Source organism: Chiloscyllium punctatum, chromosome 9, assembly GCF_047496795.1.
Source record: "Chiloscyllium punctatum isolate Juve2018m chromosome 9, sChiPun1.3, whole genome shotgun sequence".
Taxonomy (NCBI): Eukaryota; Metazoa; Chordata; class Chondrichthyes; order Orectolobiformes; family Hemiscylliidae; genus Chiloscyllium; species Chiloscyllium punctatum.
The window spans coordinates 40,394,900-40,416,429 of record NC_092747.1 but is presented as its reverse complement, the minus strand read 5'-3'; the positions used below and the strand labels follow the sequence as shown (position 1 = coordinate 40,416,429).

At 40.5% G+C, this 21,530-nt stretch overlaps 1 protein-coding gene across 3 annotated transcripts in view; it reads right to left on the bottom strand.

The window, feature by feature from the left end:
- Positions 1-4,180: 4,180 nt before the first annotated feature.
- Positions 4,181-21,530, bottom strand: part of lnx2a (ligand of numb-protein X 2a) — a 122,820-nt gene continuing 105,470 nt past the window's right edge. Inside the window, exons 8-11 of one of the 3 annotated variants that reach the window (XM_072577301.1) lie at positions 20,062-20,293; positions 18,577-18,735; positions 17,133-17,197; positions 4,181-11,516 (exon numbers count right to left, since the gene is read on the bottom strand). In XM_072577301.1, the coding sequence (XP_072433402.1) occupies positions 11,503-11,516; positions 17,133-17,197; positions 18,577-18,735; positions 20,062-20,293 (470 nt within the window). In that variant the 3' untranslated portion in view covers positions 4,181-11,502. Of the gene's footprint in view, positions 11,517-13,241; positions 14,856-17,132; positions 17,198-18,576; positions 18,736-20,061; positions 20,294-21,530 lie in introns of those variants that run through there. The other 2 variants (XM_072577299.1, XM_072577300.1) reach the window with 2 other exon arrangements.

Genomic DNA, 21,530 nt, shown 5'->3' with positions numbered 1-21,530 from the left:
TTGTATATTTGCCAGCATTTGGCCCATATCCTTCTAAATCATTCCTATTCATGTACCCATTCAGATCCCTTTTATATGCTGTAATTGTACCCAGCCTCCACCACTTCCTCTAGCAACTCATTCTACACACACACCAACCTCTGCATGAAAAAGTTACTCCTCAGGTCCTTTGTAAATTTTACCCCTCTCACCTTAAACTTCTATGTCCTCTAGTTTTGGACTCCCCCACCCTAGGGAAAAGACCTCGGCGATTTAAGAGACAGTGAGGTTTGTAGATGCTGGAGATCAGAGTTGAGAGTGTGTTGCTGGAAAAGCACAGCAGATCAGGCAGCATCAGAGGAGGAGGAGAATCAATGTTTCGGGGCGAAGCCTGATTTTCCTGCTTCTCCGATGCTACTTGACATGCTGTGCTTTTCCAGCAACACACTCTCAACGCTGGCGATTTATCCTATCCATACACCTTATGATTTTATAAACCTCTATAAGGTCACCTCTCATCTCCAACGTTCCAGGGAGAAAAATCCCAGCCTATTCAGCCTCTTCTATAAATCAAGCCCTCCAGTTCTGGCAACATCCTTGCAAATCTTTTCTGCACCTTCTAAAGTTTAACAACATCCTTCCTGTAGAAGGGAAATGAGAATTGTATACAGTATTCTAAAAGTGGACTCACCACTGTCCTCTACAGCTGCAACATGACATCCCAAGTTCTTTCCTTAATGTTGCGACCAATAAAGGCAAGCTTGCCAAATGTCTTGTTCACCACTGTGTCTACCTGCGTCTCAACTTTTAAGAAACTATACACCTACACTCCAGGTCTCTTTGTTTGGCAACACTCCCCAGGGACCACTAACTGTATAAGCCCTGCCCTGGTTTGCCTTACCAAAATGCAACATCTCACATTTCACTAAATTAAACTCCACGTGAGACTCCTCATCCTATTGGCCTATCTGATCGAGTCCCATTGTACTCAAGTTAACCCTCTTCACTGCCTACAACACTACCAATTTTCGTGTTCACTGGAAACTTACTAACCATACCTCCTATATTCACATCCCAATCGTTTATTTAATTGATGAACAATAGCGCACCTAGCTCTGATTGGAGCAATGTGGTAGCTCAATGGTTAGCACTGCTGCCTTACAGTACCAGGGACGTGGGCTCAATTCCACCATCGGGCGACTGTCTGTGTGGAGTTTGCACATTCTCCTCATATCTGTGTGTGTTTCCTCCCACAGCCTGAAGATACCACAGAAGTAGCTCCAAGGTAGAAGGCAGAGGGTTGCTGAAGGTGGAGGATTGCTTTTCACTGCTTTTTTCCATTTGGATGTGAACATAGGAGGTATAGTTAGTAACGTTGCAGATGACACCAAAATTGGAGGTGTAGTGAAGAAGGTTGCCTCAGCGTACAATGGGATCTTGATCAGATGAGCCAATGGGCTGAGGAATGGCAGATGGAGTTTAATTTAGATAAATGTGAAGTGCTGCATCTTAGATTAGATTAGATTACTTACAGTGTGGAAACAGGCCCTTCGGCCCAACAAGTCCACACCGCCCCGCCGAAGCGCAACCCACCCATACCCCTACATCTACCCCTTACCTAACACTACGGGCAATTTAGCATGGCCAATCCACCTGACCTGCACATCTTTGGACTGTGGGAGGAAACCGGAGCACCCGGAGGAAACCCACGCAGACACGGGGAGAACGTGCAAACTCCACACAGTCAGTCGCCTGAGGCGGGAATTGAACCCGGGTCTCTATCTTGGAAAGGCAAATCAGAGAAGGACTTATATGCTTAATGGTAAGGTCCTGGGGAGTGTTGCTGAACAGAGAGACTTTGGAATGCAGGTTCATAATTGCTTGAGAGTGGAGTCTTAGGTTGATAAGATAGTGAGGAAGGCATGTAGTATGCTTTCCTTTATTGGTCAGAGCACTGAGTATAGGAGTTGGGAGGTCATGTTACAGCTGTACAGGACATTGGTAAGGCCACTTTTGGAATATTGTGGTCACCTTCGCATAGGAAGGATGTTGTGAAACCTGAAAGGGTTCAGAAAAGTTTTAAAAGGATGTTGCCAGGGTTGGAGAGTTTTAGCTATAGGAAGAGGCTGGGTGTGTTCTCCCTGGATCGTCAGAGGCTTAGGGGTGACCTTATACAAGTTTATAAAATCATGAGGGGCATGGATAGGGTAAATAGACAAGGTCTTTTCCCTGGGTTGGGGGAGTGCAGAACTACAGGGTATAGGTTTAGGGTGAGGGAGGAAATATTTAAAAGGGACCTAAGAGGCAAATTTTTCATGCAGAGTGGTGCGTGTATGGAATGAGCTGCCAGAAGAAGTAGTGGAGGCTGGTACAATTACATTTGAAAGTTGGGTACATGAATAGGAAGGGTGTAGAGTGATATGGGCCAAGTGCTGGCAAATGGGAGTAGATTGATTTAGGATATCAGGTCAGCATGGACGAGTTGGACTGAAGGGTCTGTTTCCGCGCAAGTAGGTTAGGTGAATTGGACTTGCTAAATTGCCCATAGTGTCCATGAATATTCAGGCTAGATGAATTAGCCATGGGAAATGTGGGGTTACGGGGAAGGGGTGCTCTTCAGGGGGTGGGTGTGCACTTGATGGGCTGAATGGCCTGCTTCCAGGAGCTCTGTGATTCTCTGATCCTTGCTGAATATGCTAAATAATGAATGATGAATAAAAAGACCCTGAGTTGTATTGAAAATAGACAAAAATTACAACATAGTGGCTGTATACAGCAAACTCAATTATCAACTGAAGTCACATAGGAAAGACCATTGTTTTGTTCAAGCACCAACTAATATCTGGATTAGTGGTGCTGGAAGAGCACAGCAGTTCAGGCAGCATCCAAGTAGCTTCGAAATCGACGTTTCAGGCAAAAGCCCTTCATCAGGAATAAAAGCACCACCTACTAATATGCCAATTAAATCTTCTCAATAAAGTGTGAAACATTGCCATGGAAATGAAACAGAATTGGCATGTTAGAAATGGTGAGGTAATGTCTCTTGGAGTAGAAAAGTTACAGAATGTGAAATTATAACCTTTATTTAGTCAAAAGGCAATTCAATTCCCCTTTTGATTAAACGGTATGCTCTGTAGTCATATTAAGTCATAGAAATTATTTGTAAGATAATCTTTTAAGTGATCGATGGATTAACATGCTATTTCTAGATAGTAGATCATCTTTATTCCACAAGGTTCTTGTATCACCAGTGTATCAACAAAGTGATATGGCAGCAGAAATATGGACCCAAAAATTGTTTTTCAATATCTTAAATAGTAATTTGATTCCAAGGCACAAGAACAAGCACAAAATAAAGGGATAGCGCCAGAATTAGAATATATATGTCTTTACATAAGCACAGCAAGACATTAAAAACATATCAAGCAATTGTTGCAAGAACAAATTACAGCTACACAGAAAATAAGAAATTACATGTATGATCCCTTAAATATGAAGTACTATCAAATATTCCAAATTTTTAATAATGATTTTCTATAGAAAATCTTGGAAGTTATTAACTACCAGTCAAACAATATCTGGCTTGGAATAAAGGAAGTAATTTTTAACTGTATTCAGGCTCAAATTCAAAATACATACAATCTGTATCAACACGAGTAATGTTTTTATATATTTTAAGATTTAACTGGGTTGAATCTTACACATACAACACATAGCAGCATTTTCTGGAGCTGTTTAAACTACTGGATTATCATTTCTTAGCATCCACTCAAGGCTGGCTGCTCCACACCTGTTAGTAAAAAGTTTGGGATTTACCATTGACTTTTGTTATTGGTAAATTTGTTTCTTCATCAGTGTGGTCGTGTTAGAAATGCTCTGGAATAAGACAGCAATTGCCTTGTTACTAGAGGGATTTCTGGTTTCAAAGTTGCACTGGCTGAAAATGGAGCTCCCATGGTGGATTGTTTTGTGATTTTACATTACACATGTGGCACCATTTTCAATTTCAAAGGCACCACAAGAATAGTCATCTAAAAAAAATGCAGAATTTTATTGGAAATAATGCGAAATGGCTAGAAATTTCTAAATTATAAATCACACACTTCTCTTTCACATATTATTCTAGGATATGACTCTCAATACACTAATAAATGAATCTGGTTGTTGTGTAATGCTGTAATTTAAACAAATAAAACAACAATTCAATGTACACATCCTTCATCAATATTTTATTGGGTTGTAAACACGTAATTGTGTTTCATAGTAGCTATGGCACAACGTTAGAACATCTTAGCCATTCTAATCCATTCTTGCTATTCAGACATTTTAGGCCGGATTTCATTATTCTACAAACATTGACACTTTGGTATTTTTCTCTATAATCAATTTATAAGTTGTAAAAATGTATTTTAATGTCAAGCTTTCAATATACATTGGCTACTTAAATAACAGCCATTTTTTGAAACATTCAGTTTTTCTAACCATTAAACTGCAAAATTTTAAGAATGGTGCAAAAACTCTGGTGCATTCTGAAAAGAATCAATCGTGCTGTGCCATTTCACTACAATATTTTATTTTAATATGATAGTATTAAGGCGTTTCATCACTTCAATTACAGACATATTAATCTGTACAACACTGAATATATCTAAATTTCAGTAATTACAATTGTTTCTAGAATACAATGGTGTTAAGTAGTTTATAAGTAAATTTTCCCCAAAGATAAATAATAATCACATTTTCAATTACTAATGAAGCCTTTTATCATACCTATGGAGTTGTATTATAATGCTGTGGATCAGTGGTGACCAATCCATTAGTTACTATCCACCTTTGGATAATTGGGAATTGAATGTGGTTAACTGTATTTTCAGTTAGTATATATAAAATAAATAAGAGTCGCACTCAATCATGTGATCTCAATATTCAGACTTCACGCATCTTTGATTAAATAGCAAACAAAATGTATGTAAATGTTTTGGTTGTTCTATAGACTTCACCTCCTCGAATGCTGCTTATTTGCTAAAATGATGTGTATTAGGTGAAAAAAAATTGGACCCCCCAATACCATGAAAACACCAGCAATGTTTTATGGAAAGGGGAGTTGTCATTGTAGTCAATTTGACTAACAAGTGCTTTCGACCAGAAGAAAGCAATCCAACTAATATCAAGCACCTTCAACAGAACATATCACAGTAGATACCATTAACATCTAATTATGTTATGGATGGAGAAGTCTGGGCAAGTCTGGGTCACTTCATTGTTTATCATTTTTCAAGTTAACACGGTTAGCTCTTACTCTGATAAAGGCAAAACACTATTCACAATTGCTGTACAAATACCAGATTCTGCACTATAATGTGGCCGTATCACTAAATTCATTCCAAAATTTGGTGAAAAGAAAAGTGTACTGAACAATGGCAGATGCTAGTTAATAAATGTGAAGTAAAATCGGAAATTAATGGAAAAACTCAGCAGATCTGGCAGCATCGGTGGAGAGAAACTGTTAACATTTTGTGTTCAGTGACCTTCCTCAGAACTGATTGTAGCAAGGAAAAGGTTGGTATTTATGCTGAAGATGGGGTGAATGAAGGGGGAAGTAGTAAACAAAAGTGGAGATGGAGCCCAGAGAGAGAGAAAAATGGTTGGGCAGACAAAGCAATAGGTAAAGGTCAGCCTGGGAGAATAAATAGCTGCTCATGGAGACTGTTACGAGCTGACAATGAGTTGTTCGCAATAGCAGTCTATGTGATGATAAGGCCTGGTGTGTGGAATTTGGGATAAGGACATGAGAGAAGGTGCTCAGGCCCTAAAATTATTAAACTGAAGACTGCAAGGTCCCCAGGCAGAAAATGAGGTGCAGTTCTTCATTGCACTGAGCTTCTCTAGAATACTGTAGCAAGCCCAAGACTGAGATGCTAACCAGAGAACATGTTGATGTTCTCGATAGGCAACCAGAAGATCAGGGTCATTTTTGCAGACAGAACATAGGTGTTCTGCAAAGTGGTCACCCAGTCATAGAGTCATGTAGCTGTACAGCATGGAAATAGACCCTTTGGTCCAACTCATCCATGCTGACCAGATATCCAACCTAACCTAGTCTCACTTGCCAGCCTGTACTGCATATCCCTCTAAACCCTTTCTATTTGTATACACATCCAGATGCCTTTTAAATGTTGTAATTGTACCAGCATCCACCACTTCTCTGGCAGCTCATTGTATACCTGCACCACCCTCTGTGTTGAAAAAAATGCCCCTTAGGTCCCTGATAAATCTTTCCCCTCTCACCTTAAACCTATGTCCTCTAGTTTTGGACTCTCCTACCCTGGGGGAAAAACCTTTGCTATTCACCCTATCTATGCACCCCATGATGTTATAAACTTCTAAGGCTACTCCTTAGCCTCCGACACTCCAGGGAAAATAGGCCCAGTCTGTTCAGCCTCTCCCTATAGCTCAAATGCTCCAACCCTGGCAACATGCTTGTAAATCTTTTCTTCATGCTCTTAAGTTTCACAACACTCTTCCTTTAGCAGGGAGACTAGAATTGAATGCAGTATTCCAGAAGTGATCTAACCTGAATTGCTGGATATTTAATCGAGATATGATATTCTGCTCTTCTCTAATTATATCGGAAAATCGTAGGCGCAAAAATAATTCATAATTTCTGAAAGATAAAAAGTCCATACTTCAGCAGATTTATCGTTACAGAGTATACGTCTTTTAGAGCTGCAACATGATCTCCTAACTCCTATACTTAATGCACTGATCAATAAAGGCAAACATACCAAACGTATTATAGAACATAGAACATAGAAAAGTACAGCAAAGAACAGGCTCTTAGGCCCACAATGTTGTGCCGAGGTTTAATCCTAATGTAATCTTCACTGTCCCGTCTACCCGGAACTCTACTTTCAAATAGAGAGCTGCACTCCAAGCTCTCTGTTCAGCAACACTCCCTAGGACCTTACCATTAAGGTCCTACCCTGATTCGCCTTTCCAAATTGCAGCACCTTACATTTATCTAAATTAAACTCCATCTGCCACTCCCTGGCTCACCTGCCCATCTGATTAAGGTACCATTGTACTCTGAGGTAATCTTCTTGGTTGTCCACTACATCACCAATTTTGGTGTCATCTGCCAACTTACTAACCATACCTCCGATATTCACATCCAAATCATTTATATAAATGATATCTGTGCTTTGGCTCCCTAATATATAGAAGACTACATTGTGAACAGTGAGTTACAATAGACTAGACTGAATGAAGTGCAGGCAAATTGTTGCTTCACTTAGAAGGTGTGTTTGGGATCTTGGATAGTGAGCAGGGAGTAAATAAACGAGCAGGTGTTACACCTTCTGCAATTGCATGAGAAGATGCTGTGGGGCTGTGAGAAAGTGTAGGGAGTGGAGGATGAGTGGAGCAGAGGGTACTGGAGGGAACGGTCCCTGCAGGAGATTTACAAGGGAGGGAATGGGAATGTGTGTGTAGTACTGGCAAACCACTGCAGATGGCAGAAATGGCAGCTAAAGATATTTTGGATGCGAGTGCTGGTGGGATGTTAGGCGAGGATGAGGGGGACCCTATCGCTGTTGTGGGAGGGAAGAGAGAGGGTGAGGGCCAAAGTGCAGGAGATGGATCGCCCATGTCAAACATGGTGGCATGGAATCCTTAGTTCAGGAAGCAGGTGGACATTTCTGAAGCCCGCTTGTTAAAGCTGACATCATCGGAACAGATGCGATGGAGACGAAGGAACTGGGAGAATGGAATGGAATCTTTACAGGAAGTAGGGTGTGAGGATGTATAGTTCAGGTAACTGAGAGTCGGTGGGTTTGTAGTAGATATTGGTGGTCAGCCTGTCCCAAGAGATGGAAACAGAGATGTTGAAAATGGATAAGATGTAGCTGAGAGCAGAGTGGAAATAGGAAGCAAAATTGAAGAAGGTTTTCAATTTCAGATGAAAGTGGGAAGCAGCACCGATGATGTCATCGATGTGCTGGATGAACAGTTGTAAGACTGATACATGTGAAGTACCTTTATCAGTATTGTGTATATGATATTTTCTATTAAAGTTAAGGCATGTTGCTAAACTGGTTATACTTTAGACATAGCTGTGGCTAGTTAGTGATTTTTATTGGACAATGTTGCTCCAGGTACGAGTTTCAAACTGCTAAAATGTGATATACGATTTGCATGGTCAAGTTGAATTTCTGGTTGCACCTTGTAATTAGCTCCACAGCAAAGTAGGGGTAGCAACCCCTGAAGCAAATACGTGCAGTGTTATTTTTGCTGAGTACACTAAGAGTAGGACAGTGCTTCCATTCTCTGCTAGAATTGAAATGAAATTAAGTTTACAATGTATCCAGGTCATTTACTAACCTATGTAACTTCTTAAGTAGGACTTTACTGTTGTATTATTTCTACTGCCGAAACTTCAAGAGGTTAGAGACCACCCAGTTCTGTTCAGAGCAACCTCGATTATCCAAACATCAATTATCTGAATTTTGCATTATCCGAACAAGATCCCAATGACCTGTAAAAACGCAATCCATTATCCAAACAATCCGTTATCTGAACTCTCCGTTATCTGAACAAAATAATCCCGCCCATCTCATTCAGATAATCAAGGTTGTTCTGTACTTATTTTTAGTGCACAGTGTCATATTAACAAGATATATTTCTGTTTTGATACACATCCAATTTTTGTATTGATGGGAAATGTGATCTTGGCATTGTATACTTGCTTCACTGTATAATGATAGCTGTTACTGAAAAATGCCAGTTTCCCAATTTATTTCAAAAACAATGTTGGTTTGACAGCTATGTTTTGAACTCATGACAGATGTCAACATTCTGATATCTAGTGTTTCCTGTTGCACTGCGCAATCTTTGATTCATTCGGGACTATAAATGGACTTTCAAATATCCTCTGTAATGATAATTCTGCTGAAGTATGGACCGATTTGTTTTCTCTTTCAGAAATTATGAATTATTTTTGCACCTACTATTTTCTGATATAATTAGAGAAGAGCAGGATATCATATATCAATTAAATATCCAACAATCCAGGTCCTAGTAAGTGAATAAAATAAACACAAAGTTTAAATAATCATTTTCACGTTATTTATTAAGTTCAATTGGGTTAAAAGAAGCAGCTGCAACAAGGTGTACAATTTTGTAGTCATGGAGTTGGCAAGCTTGGAGTCAGGATGGATACTTAATTAGAGGAGATGTTGGTTTACCGCAAAGCCTGTTGTGTTATTGCTTCTGTCTGAATTAAAGCCGCAGCGTGATGTCCATGGTTGATCGTCCTACCTGCCACCATTAAGGCCCTTAAGTAGCCAATTAAGGATACTTAAAGGCCTCGACCCAGCTGGCATTCATCTGTTGCAAGTTGGCTTGTTGCCATGCAACATTCTTGACAAGCCAACTTGCAAAAAAATCAAAAGTGCTGGAGAAACATAGATGATTGGAAAGCATGTTTGTAGAAAAAGCCAAAGTTAACATTTCAAGTCCAGTTTGACTTTGCCTCAGAATTGTGCTGACTTGAAATGTTAACTCAGGTTCCTCTCCACAGAAGTTGCCAGACCTGCTGAGTTTCTCTAGCAGTTTCTTTTCATTTTAGATCTCTAATATTCAAAGCATTTTACTTTTATTTTGGGTCAATTGTGCATTCAGCTAGACACCCCCCCAGCTTCTTTCTGGCTGGGGGGAGCAGACTGTCCCTTGACAGGGCGAATCAGTGCCCAACAGAGATACTGGCCTCTGATCCACCCAATCCTTCTTCCTGCAAAGCCCAATCCCGAGAAACAACCATTCCCTTACAACTCCTCAAAACAATCAGCTACCTGATTATGAGATCCACCGTGATTCTGAATGATCCTCCATCAGTAGCCACAGCCCCTTCTGGTGGCCTTACTAGTGCGTGATTGGGTTTGGGGCTTCCTTGGAGGAGGCAGTGCGGATCTCTTGTTGGCTCTGCAGCTGACAGACAAACTCCCATTACCTCAACAAGATTCTATCTGAAGGTTCAGCCAACAATTGCATTCTGCTTTTGTGCTAATCTTACACGATGGAAAATTAGAGATGGTCAAAGAAATCCCGAATGTAAAAAGTTTGAAGTAAAAACTGAAAATTCTGGAACAGCAAAATCCAATTAGCATCTGAAAATGAAGAAAAGGTTTAGATTTTGCATGGGAAAGCTAGAAACATAGAAAATAGGTGTTGGAGTAGGCCATTTGGCCCTTCAAGTCGTCTTCTCCATTCAATACAATCATGGCTCATCATCTGACTCAGTACCATATTTCTGCTTTGATATCTTTAGTCCTAAGAACTACATCTACATCTTTCTTGACTGTCATCAATGTTTTGGCCTTCTCCAGAACTCAAACAGAGTGGGCTCTGTTGAAGGCCCCTCATCAAATGTTAAGCCACGTTTTTCATTCTAGACTGAACATCTTTGTATTTCCAACTGTTTCTGTTTTATTTCCCAATGAAAAGGTTATTTTATAAGTAACATTACAAATAGTAAACTTAATCAAATAAAATAATAGATGTAGTAAATAAACAGATTTTCTGTAACTTATTTAGTTGAGAAGTATTTATTTGGGATCAAAATTTTTGACTGTAAAATCTCCCTTTCAATATATCAACAATTATCTTTAAGCCAACTGTTTTAATGAGGTAATAAGACAGCTAACTATTTAAGAGATAGTTTAAAATAGAAAACATAAAAAAACAGGCACTCTTAATAGCTTGACAGTAAGTTTTAGACTTTGAACCTCAAAAGCATTCTATATTGAAACTGGATATAGTACCTGTGTACATCTGAGTATCTCAAATAGACACATATCCTACACCAAATAGCCTACTTCAGAACCTTAGAGCTTTCAATGCAAGTGTTGCTAACAATTTCACTTCAACAAATGTGTGCTGTAGTAGAAAATAAGTGCACCTTAAACATTAGCAAAATTCCACAAAATAAATTAAAACGCGCGCTAAAGTCTGCTATTAAAATGCATTTTATACAAAAACTGTATTCATGGTAATAAGATGTTTGCAGATCATTGTGCTGGGCTGTGGCTGTCTAAAACTTGTTCAGCTGGTAAGGCTTTTTAGATCTGTTGGTAATGATAGTATTTGATTACATAATTTCTTGTAACCTTGAATCAGCTTATCTTTACTTATTATGAATAAGGGCTATTGATTTTAAAACTGTTGAATAGATGAGCTGATCACATGATTTGAGCTCCAAATGCAAATATTTTCAAAATTTACAAAAAGAATATATTGTAGTTTTATATCCTGCTGGTCACTGATTGAAAAAAAATACTCAGTGAACCTTTTAATAAATGAATCCAATGTTCTTTCACAATCATCAATCTTAATCATTTGGCTTAATTTAAATAAGGCTTCCAGGCCATGATATCACTGTTAATGTAACTTTGTTTCGTTGCTCTTTCAGCATTGGGACGAGAGCTGAATGACTCATCCCTGTTGTTGAGAGTCCATTCACTGCTATAATCATATCACCACACCTATGAGGAAGAGAACAAACAAAAATAAATACCCGTGAAACCTAACCATTTATAAGGAATGACAGGTTGGAACATTGTAAGAATACTAACAACTGCACTCAGCTTCCATATAGATAATGTAATTCTATTGGCTGCTCTGGACTGATTGAGAAGTATAGGTGCATTTACTGATTAGTTGATTCCCTTTGTTTTCTGGCATCTGTGTGGTCACTTCCAAACTAATGTCCTGCTAAAAATTCCAGTCAGTGATAATGCTACTCAGATTCTTACTGGTACAGTGGGTGATAGTTGTTTGGAAATCCTGCTCACCATACAAATTGAGTTCCTACATATATCTAACACACTTCAGTAGCAGAATTGAAAATGCTTTTTTACCCACACTGAAATGATATATGTTTCTTTTCAAATTTAAAGATTAATCTAACTTGGGAAAATATGAACAGTTACATAGAAATAGGGCATTCTGGCCAATCTGTCTATTTTGGTATTTATACACAATGCGAACTTCATCCGTCTTCCTCTACCCCAATGGCATAATCTTCCATTGTTTGTCCCTTACATACTTATCTAGCATCCCTTTACAGAGGAATATCAATTATCCGAGTTTCAGATTATCCAAAGGAGAACTTGAGGTCCCGACAGAAACATTAGATCAAATACATGTTTCCAACACTGATCGCACTTTTTGTTTACAGGGATTAAAAACAAACTTGACTTACTGAAATGCTGCCGAGAACAGTCCTGGACATCAATGGGAGCCCAGGCACTGTCTCCAAATGACTGACCTCCTGCCCTCTCGCTCTGTCCCCCACCACCCCCCCCCAAAACTTTCCCTAGAGTTCTACAGAGGGGTGTACCCTAAACCCCTCTTCCCCAGATAATCACTCCAACATTGCCCTGTACAGGGCAAAGGTGGAATCTGTCAAAACGTTGCAGTAAAAATTTGTGCGTGTGCTACTTGGAGAGTGACCCCCTCCACCCGAAAGGCAGCAGTAGCAATCTTGTTGTTGGTGTCCAGTCTGGCTGCACAGAGACAGGGCGGGGGACACAGTGGGCGGTATTCAACGGGGTTGGGGGCGGGTGGGGAGGAAGGATGACAGTGCTGGATGGGTTTTGGGAGTGGGGGGGGGGGGGGGGGGGGAGTGGGGGCCGGCAGGGTGGCGGCGTTGGATGAGGTTGAGGCGGAGGTGTTGAATAGGGTTTGGGGGAGTTGGGTGCGGTGTTGGATGGAGTTTGGGGGGGGGGGGGGGGTCATGTTGGATGGGGTTTGGGTGGCGGTGTTGCGGGCGCAGACAATGGGGGCAGTGGTAGATGAGGTTTGGGCGGCAGATGGGGGGTGGTGTTGGATAAGGTTTGGGGGTGGGCAGGTGGTGATGTTGAATGGGGTTTGGGGACGGGCAGGGGGCGATGTCGGACTGGTGTTTGGGGCTGGGAGTAGGAGCAGGTGGGGGGGCGGTGTTGGACTGGGTTTGGGGGCGGGCAGGGGGCAGTGTTGAACGTGGTTTGGGAGGCAAGCGGGAGGCAGTATTGGACGGGCTTTGGGGGACCAGTGGGGAAGCAGTGTTGGACAGGATTTGGAGTGGGTGTAGGGGTGGGGGGGGGGGGGGGGGCGCGGTGTTGGACGGGGTTTGGAGCGGGTGTAGGCGCGGTGTTGGGTGGGGGGCAGTATTGAATGGGGTTTGGGGGCGGGTGGGGGGTGCGGTGTTGGATGGGGTTGGGAGATGGAGGTGGGGGCGATGTTGGATGGGGTTTGGGGTGGGCAAGGGGCAGTGCAGGGCTCGCGCGAGGTGTGCTGCTGCCTTGTCTCCTGAACTGCCTCTTCTGTTAGGCTGACATAACAGAAAACTCCGAGCCCCAGAGGAAAGGCATTGAATCAATTAGCTGAATAATCAATTATCCAAATGAAATAGTGCCCGCCCATCTCGTTCCGATAATCGAGGTTCCTCTGTAAATGCATTCATGTTACTTTTCTCAACTACTCCTTCTGTAAATAGATTCCACATTCTAATTACTGTCTTGAGAAAATTTCTCAAAATGCTTTATGGAAATTATAAGTGATTAATCTTATATTTGGAGCCACTCGTTTTGGTCTCATCCAAAAGTGGAAACATCTTTTCTCTGCCTAACCTCTCAAAATCTTAAAGATTTCAACCAGGTCACTGCCCAGTCTTTTCTTCTCCAAAGAAAAGAACCTTGGACTTGTAAATCTTTTTGGATAGGTAATACAAGCAGATAAGTACGCAGAGGTGTTTAGAGTCATAGAGTCATAGAGATGTACAGCATGGAAACAGACGCTTCGGTCCAACCCGTCCATGCCGTCCAGATATCCCAACCCAATCTAGTCCCACCTGCCAGCACCCGGCCCATATCCCTCCAAACCCTTCCTATTCATATACCCATCCAAATGCCTCTTAAATGTTGCAATTGTACCAGCCTCCACTACATCCTCTGGCAGCTCATTCCATACACATACCATCCTCTGCGTGAAAAAGTTGCCCCTTAGGTCTCTTTTATATCTTTCCCCTCTCACCCTAAACCGATGCCCTCTAGTTCTGGAATCCCCGACCCCAGGGAAAAGACTTTGCCTATTTATCCTATCCATGCCCCTCATAATTTTGTAAACCTCTATAAGGTCACCCCTCAGCCTCCGAAGCTCCAAGGAAAACAGCCCCAGTCTGTTCAGCCTCTCCCTGTAGCTCAGGTCCTCCAAACCCTGGCAACATCCTTGTAAATCTTTTCTGAACCCTTTCAAGTTTCACAACATCTTTCCGATAGGAAGGAGATCAGAATTGCAAGCAATATTCCAACAGTGGCCTAACCAATGTCCTGTACAGCCGCAACATGACCTCCCAACTCCTGTACTCAATACTCTGACCAATAAAGGAAAGCATACCAAACGCCTTCTTCACTATCCTATCTACCTGTGACTCCACTTTCAAGGAGGTATGAACCAGCACTCCAAGATCTCTTTGTTCAGCAACACTCCATAGTACCTTACCATTAAGTGTATAAGTCCTGTTAAGATTTGCTTTCCCAAAATGCAGCACCTCGCATTTACCTGAATTAAACGCCATCTGCCACTTCTCAGCCCACTGATCACTACATGCCCAGTTTGTAATAATGAGCATGGATAGATGATGCCAAACAGAAAGTTACATTGTTCTTTGGAACATATGCAAAGCACCAACCAAATATTACTGACTGAAGAAGAGTCACCATACTTGAAAAGTTAACTCTGCTTTCTTCCCTCAAATGCTGCCAGACCTGCTGAATTTTGCCAGCAATTCTGTTTTTGTTTCAGATCTCCAATATCCATAGTTCTTTCTTCCATATAACTGACTGAGTGATGTAAGTGGGAGAAATATTTGCATTAATTCATAAAAAAAACTTTACTTAAAGGCAGACTAACAAGCTAAAAAGTTGAAAATACATTTCATTGAGGCATTTTACTTTGTGATGATATGAATTCAATACATATTTCATTAATATTAGATCAACTTTAGGTTTGTAGCATCAAGGAGTCACTGATTCACTGATGTCATTTGTTCTCAGATGGTAGAGTACACTGACTTGCTTGTGTTGTAGATGCAAACAGCCACAAGTTCTACTTAGCAGGCTTCCCTTGGGTGCAGGTCATTAACGACTGCAATCTTGTCATTCTGAGAGCTCTGATTTACAAACTTGATACCTTCATTAACCAAAAGTCCTTCCACCTCCTGAATGTGCAGGTTGTTTGTAATCACAGAAGGTTTTTTTGCAAATCTGTGCACAATACCCTGGTGGCTTTGATGAATTATTCATACGGAGTCATTCCCAACTGACTCAGCATTTTTCATGATTGACACAGATCCATAACAGCTTCCAGGATTCAGGAGTACACCTCAAGGAGGTAGCTATTATAAAAATATACTTTATTCACAAAAAAACCTTTATAGGTGTACACAGTTACTGAAGCATTTCTGTACAGTCTTTGCACATGAATAACTAACATTGAAATTTGGCATTGCCTGTAATTGCAAAAAAAACCCAAGGCATTTCTTACTTATACAGGACAATATTTACGTACATTTCAGGCACTGGGAAGTCCTGATAACTGATCAGACTCCCACTGAACTTTGGCAGAAAGACCATAGACTCTGGTCTTTGCTCACGGCGCCTTGGTGGTAGCTGCCCCAAGCTTTAATGAGTCCTTCGCACGTTATCCTAGACCACGGAATGTGCCAGGCTGCAACAGTCTGTCAAGGTCAACCCTTTGCATTGGAAGACCAACAAACTTTGGAAAGATCACAGTTCTTCACCAAGTTGATAGTCCTCCAAGCATATTTGATATTTGTCCTGGTGTGCGTCCCAGGGAACAGGCCGTAGAACACAGAGTCCTGCAACAGGAAGCTGCTCGGCACATACCTCAACAGAAGCCATTGTATCATTCTCCTTCTTTGCAAAGACAAATTCCAGAAGCAGATGGTTTGAGGGTAGCACGCAGTGGCGGAGAAAATCTGGCATGCATGAAGGATTGCACAGGTAGTGGCCTTCTCAGCATCAGCCAAGTGATGACTTGATGCTTGTTGGAAAATTCTGATATGAGACATTCTACCAAATGACTTTGACAGTCTGCTCAGGGAACAACCCAACAGGATCCTCCCTCTCCTTTTTCTGCAGGGTCTTGACGATTCTAATGTGCTGACCACTGCCTGATGGACGTATGGTCAAAGGTGTTTTTCTTTACAAAGTTTTCCAATTAGGGCAGGTGACATGGAACAATCCCACTACTTGTAGTGGCAAAAGGCCAAGCCCATTCTTCGTAAAACCAGAGACAGATAGAATCTCAGTATATATTGATACTTGGTGCTTGCATACTGAGGGTCTATGCACAGCTTGATGAAGGCACACACAAATGTGGCCAGAGTGAGGTCAGTATTGGGTATGTTATTTCCGTCTTATCCAGAGCTTTATACATGGTGTCCCTTTGGATGTGGTCCATCTTTTTCTCCAGATGAAGTAGAAGGTGGGGCCCTGGTGACTACATACGTGCAAGCTCGGGGAATAGGCCAGTCTAACGTCACGTACAACAACACCACGAGTACCTCACAGTTGATGACACAATGGAGAGAGAATGCCCAATATCTGCCTCACCTTGATGATACGCTCCTCCCAAGATGCCCCAGCACCTCTGAACTCTATACCAGCAACCTTAAAAGGAGAATACTGCAGAGCTCCTCCAGGTCACCAGGTGCCTTTTAGTAATTTTGTTTGGGCTCCATCTGTCATTGGGGGAGGAGCTTGGAAATTGCAAGTCCCTCTCATGAATATAGCATTTTCTAGTTTTGCAATGGAGTCAGGCCATGTTTCTGCCTGCCTTCATTCAAGATATATTTTTGCAGCCCAGGACTGTGAAGTGCAATCCTTGTAGAGTGTACATGGTAACAGGTAGGTTTAATCTTTCTGTATTCATTTGATCTTAGGGTACCCCTTTAGATAGGTAAGGTCTTTGGATATAGTCCTGAACACCTCTGGTGCCCTGTAAGGTGCCCTCAAGAATTGTTAAAAGTAGGCATAAATGTGCATTAAAAGTACATAAACTTATTAACTTCCAACTTATTGGAAGCATCGACTTACCTATCCAAATGAACTGCCAAGAGGACCTATAAATGTCCTGTCCTTTAAATCTTTGGAAAATGTATCTGAAATGTTAAAAATATCATTGCTGGCTATATCATTCTAACTGTTGACATAAGCCTGAGGGCTTCCGATACTGGATTAGTGCTGCCTGACTGATTTCATAACAATCTATTATCATAGCAGGGTGCATTCTGTGTCTTATTCTGATTCACAGTTACAAGTGGTTCTTGTATCATATGAATTTCCGAAGCTTTATGTTATCAAAGATTATGCATTTGAATTAAATGTTTGTTGTTCTAAGGCACCATGAAATTGAAGAAATATAAATGTAGTGTTATGAATGACAGTATTATTTAAAATTTCGAGAAGTCTGCAAATGACACTTAGAAATTTATTTTATCTAATTCCTGCATGGCCTGACCATCGCAAAATATGGCCGAGATCATGTTGCAGTGTAAGGGCAAAGAAGTTAAAAAGGACCATTAGGGTGGGTACAGGGGCATAAGTTGGGAAGGTGGGTGTGAAGGGTCTTGCAGGAGTACGTGCAGATCATAGGTGCATTGACGGGTCTTGGGAAGTGTGTGGAGTGAGAGGGTTGAGGGTTGAAGGGATGTTTTATGCTTTCGTTTAAACAGTGCTGGAACTCCAAACAGGTTTTTCACTCAGCTAATCTCTGTACCCAGTCTTCTCTTCACTGCTTCTGGGGTCGCCTGCCCAGCTTCAAATACATACCCCACCTGCAGACTAAAGATCTGATACCTGGGCAATCATTGTTGCAGGTCATGTTCATGGAGCCTGATTCCCCTGATTCTGTGCTCTGGACTTACAAATGAAAATACAGGCCTATGAGCCAGTTAGAAAGTTCAAATTAAGTAGACAGTTACAAAAAGTCTCAGTGCTATTAATGATATAATTAAAATGATTAACATAATCCCATTTTACCATATGAGCTTGATTAAGAATATTGCATTTTTACAGCTTAAGGAATTTGAAATTCCATTAATTATTCACTGAGAATAAATTTGAAAGTTGTCAATACTTAGTATTATAAATTAGGTACATGATATTGTGTTTCAGAAAATCTGTGCATTAATGAATTTTCCTGCAAGATGACAAGTTGTGCTCCAATACTATAGGAAACAATAGTAACTGGATGACTTTTTACATAACGTTCTTTTGTACAAATTTCAAGACGACAATCTCTTGTAAACAGAATATACACAAAAAGAAAAATTGTAAGGAGGGGAGAGTCAATTTTTAATTTGATGCTTCAAAAGTTGACTTTATATTATAATCGAATATTCATGCTATTGTAAAGAGGAACACATCTGGGACTTTGCCTCAGCAATGAAAGAGCTAGTCGTATGTAGAATTTCTCAGTTTAAAATGGAGGCTTCATTCAGGAGATGGTTCCAATTTAAGACAAAGAAAGGTTACTTACCTCAATCTTCCATCATAATAAGCTGGTGTCCCAAATACAATTGTTTTTATAAAAAATGGCTGGTTACAGTGATCTTCTTCATAACCACCAACAATACTAAAGCCCCAGCTTCCTGAGTTACTCCTCCGGAGGACAATATCATGACTAGCATGAAGGGAGCTGAAAAGAAATGAAACATTATAATGAATGCTCCATTATGTTTTCACTTGATTGCTAAGTGGTCTTTATTCTTGACATCTATTTCAGACTTCAGGAGACAGAAAAAAAAAGCATAAACAGGAAGAAATGTGTCTCTTGTGTGAATACTAAGATTCTGGCAACGGGAAAAACAGATCAAAACGTAAATCATTCTTAGATGTGTGACCTAAGTCACAATTCATTCTTTTGGTATGCAGATCACTCCATGAAGCAGCTTTGTGGCTCAACTGGGATCTACTTTAAGTTAGCTGATATGATACCAAATCTTAATGAGTATCCTTAACAAAGTATTCTGCCTACCACAGAACAGCAAAGAAAAATAGATTGCACTATCCTTGTTTTAGTTAGTCTCAGTCTTTTGTGCCACATACCCCTATCTTTGGCGAAACACATACAAAGATATGATCGATATCAAATGCTGAACGTTTCTGAACATCAGTGTAGTAAAAAGCAACATTTTGATTTGTGAGGAAGGGGTTTAAAGTTGGTATAATACTATCCTAACAATGGGCAAATTATAGTACCACTTTTGGAATCAACTTATAATAAGACTTAGCCATAAAACTATATTACCAAATTAATGACCAGTAGTACAAGTTCACGAGAGAAAATTAGTTTGCAAAAGTTTAGAAATTCCCATGCAGGATACATTATTTATGAAGAAACATAACTATATTGAGTGCAAGAATGAAATTGAATTTACACATCAAGTTCACAAAGAAAGATAATTAGGATGATCCCCCAATGAAACCTGGCAGAAGATTATGGTAAGTTGCTACTGAAATGACAGATAAATTTGAATGGAAATAGAATATGAACGAACGGAGGATGACCATGATTCAAAAGGCCAACCCATTCGGAAAACATTATTGTGATTGATGTAAAAAGTTTAATACCCCCAGGCAAGGCTAAGAGCATTTTGGTGTATTTGTACCAATCAGTGCTCATTTCTCCAGTCCCAATATGAGTCTTGGTTAAAGCACACTGATGGGGAGTTTTAAACCAAATGCACACCTACTTGGCAACTGCAATCCTATGCTTCAATATGCCAAGCAAATTGAAAGTCCTCACCATGTAACAACAAATGCCAATTTTGTGCATCTCCTTGATATGCAAAGAATATTGATAATGAAGAATTGGAGAAATGTAAACAATCATATACCATTCAGGAAGCCCTCATACTCTTTGGACAGAAATGAATTTATAGAAAATTTCTTCAATGTTTCTCAGCTAACATTGAAAAGGATGATCATCTGTTTAAATTGACTGAATACACAACTCACTCACCTTGGCAATCCTAACCACATGACCCATGATGGTGACCAAGTGGTATCATGTTCATTCTCAGTGTTTGTGCTGAGTTGCTCATCTGCAACTTGATCCTGTTCTTCTACAGTTTGTACTTCCAGTGCCTTTAGTATAACAACTGGTGAAGTGGCACTAGTTTTTAATGTGGCTACGGCTTCACTGTGACTCAGACAGGTTAGGTCAATACCATTGATGCTTAGTAGCACATCTCCTATTAAAATAACCAAACTTACTTTCAACTTTAGCTGCGGGATGCTTGCATTAAATTACACAAATCTTAATTTTTCATGTCTTCTGACATTTTTACGAGATCATTCTAGAAAACATTTTGGAACTTGAACCAACAAAATATAATTATCCACTAACTTGGGAAAATATTACTTTTAATTTTTTTTTACTGAGAAGGAGACAATAGCTGGTTTGTTACACTGATCCTTTGAAGAAATGAGAGACTGATTCTTTTCTTAATAGTCAGCATAATCAACTCAAGAGATATATTTCAGAGCTGAAAGGCTGATTTGATACATAGGGTCAAGGTATGTTGACAGTGCCAAAGTCAGGGCAGGTTCAGTTGTTGGCATGTCCCATACCACTTCCTTATCATCTGGCCAATAATCAGGAAGAAAGTTCTTCTTTCGATAGCTATTGGTTAAGCAGAAGAGCAGCAGTTCTCTTCTGCCTGCAATGCCACTGGCAGGTGCCCTACTGCCCTGTAGAAGAGCAGCCAGTGGAGTTTGGACAAAGATAAATATGGGGTCTCACCAGGACCAAAAGCCTTGGACCAGGAATAACAAGTGGGATGGGAAGGGAAATGTTGTGTGAGGATGTACTCTGAGAGGCACAGGTTTCCCATAAGTCACCCTATCCTCTCTTCTACCTCCAACAGCTTACAAGCTTTTACTGGGAGTTGGCACTGGTCTTCCACACCACGGGCTAAATGCTGAACAGTAGTTAAGAGCCTCAGTTTACCTACAGGAAAATGCCATCCATTGTTATCTCTGCTGTGGGTAAAATATACTCCAGAGGAGCAAAAGATCCCAGCCATGATCTCAGTCCTCATTGTCAAATTTTGGTGTAAACTGTTAGAAATGAATGCTCTATCTATCAGTCTATACAACAACTCCTGAAAGATAGCACTAACAAAAGAAAAAGTTCAAGTGTCAATCATAAGCAACCATTCAAAACAAAGCATGGTCAATAATAATGTAGGATGTGGGATTACTCTATTTCTTTCCCTGTTCTTAATTTCAAACAATGTTGGGTGAGGCAGTAGTGCAGTTGTAACATCACTGGACTAGGAATCCTAATATTCTGGGGACATGGGTTCAAATTTCAACATTGTAGATGGTGAAGCTGGAATTTAATGAAATCTGTAGTTAGAAGCTAATCTAAAGGTGACCATGTAACCATTGTCAAATTCTCATATAAGGCTCACTAATGTCCTTTAG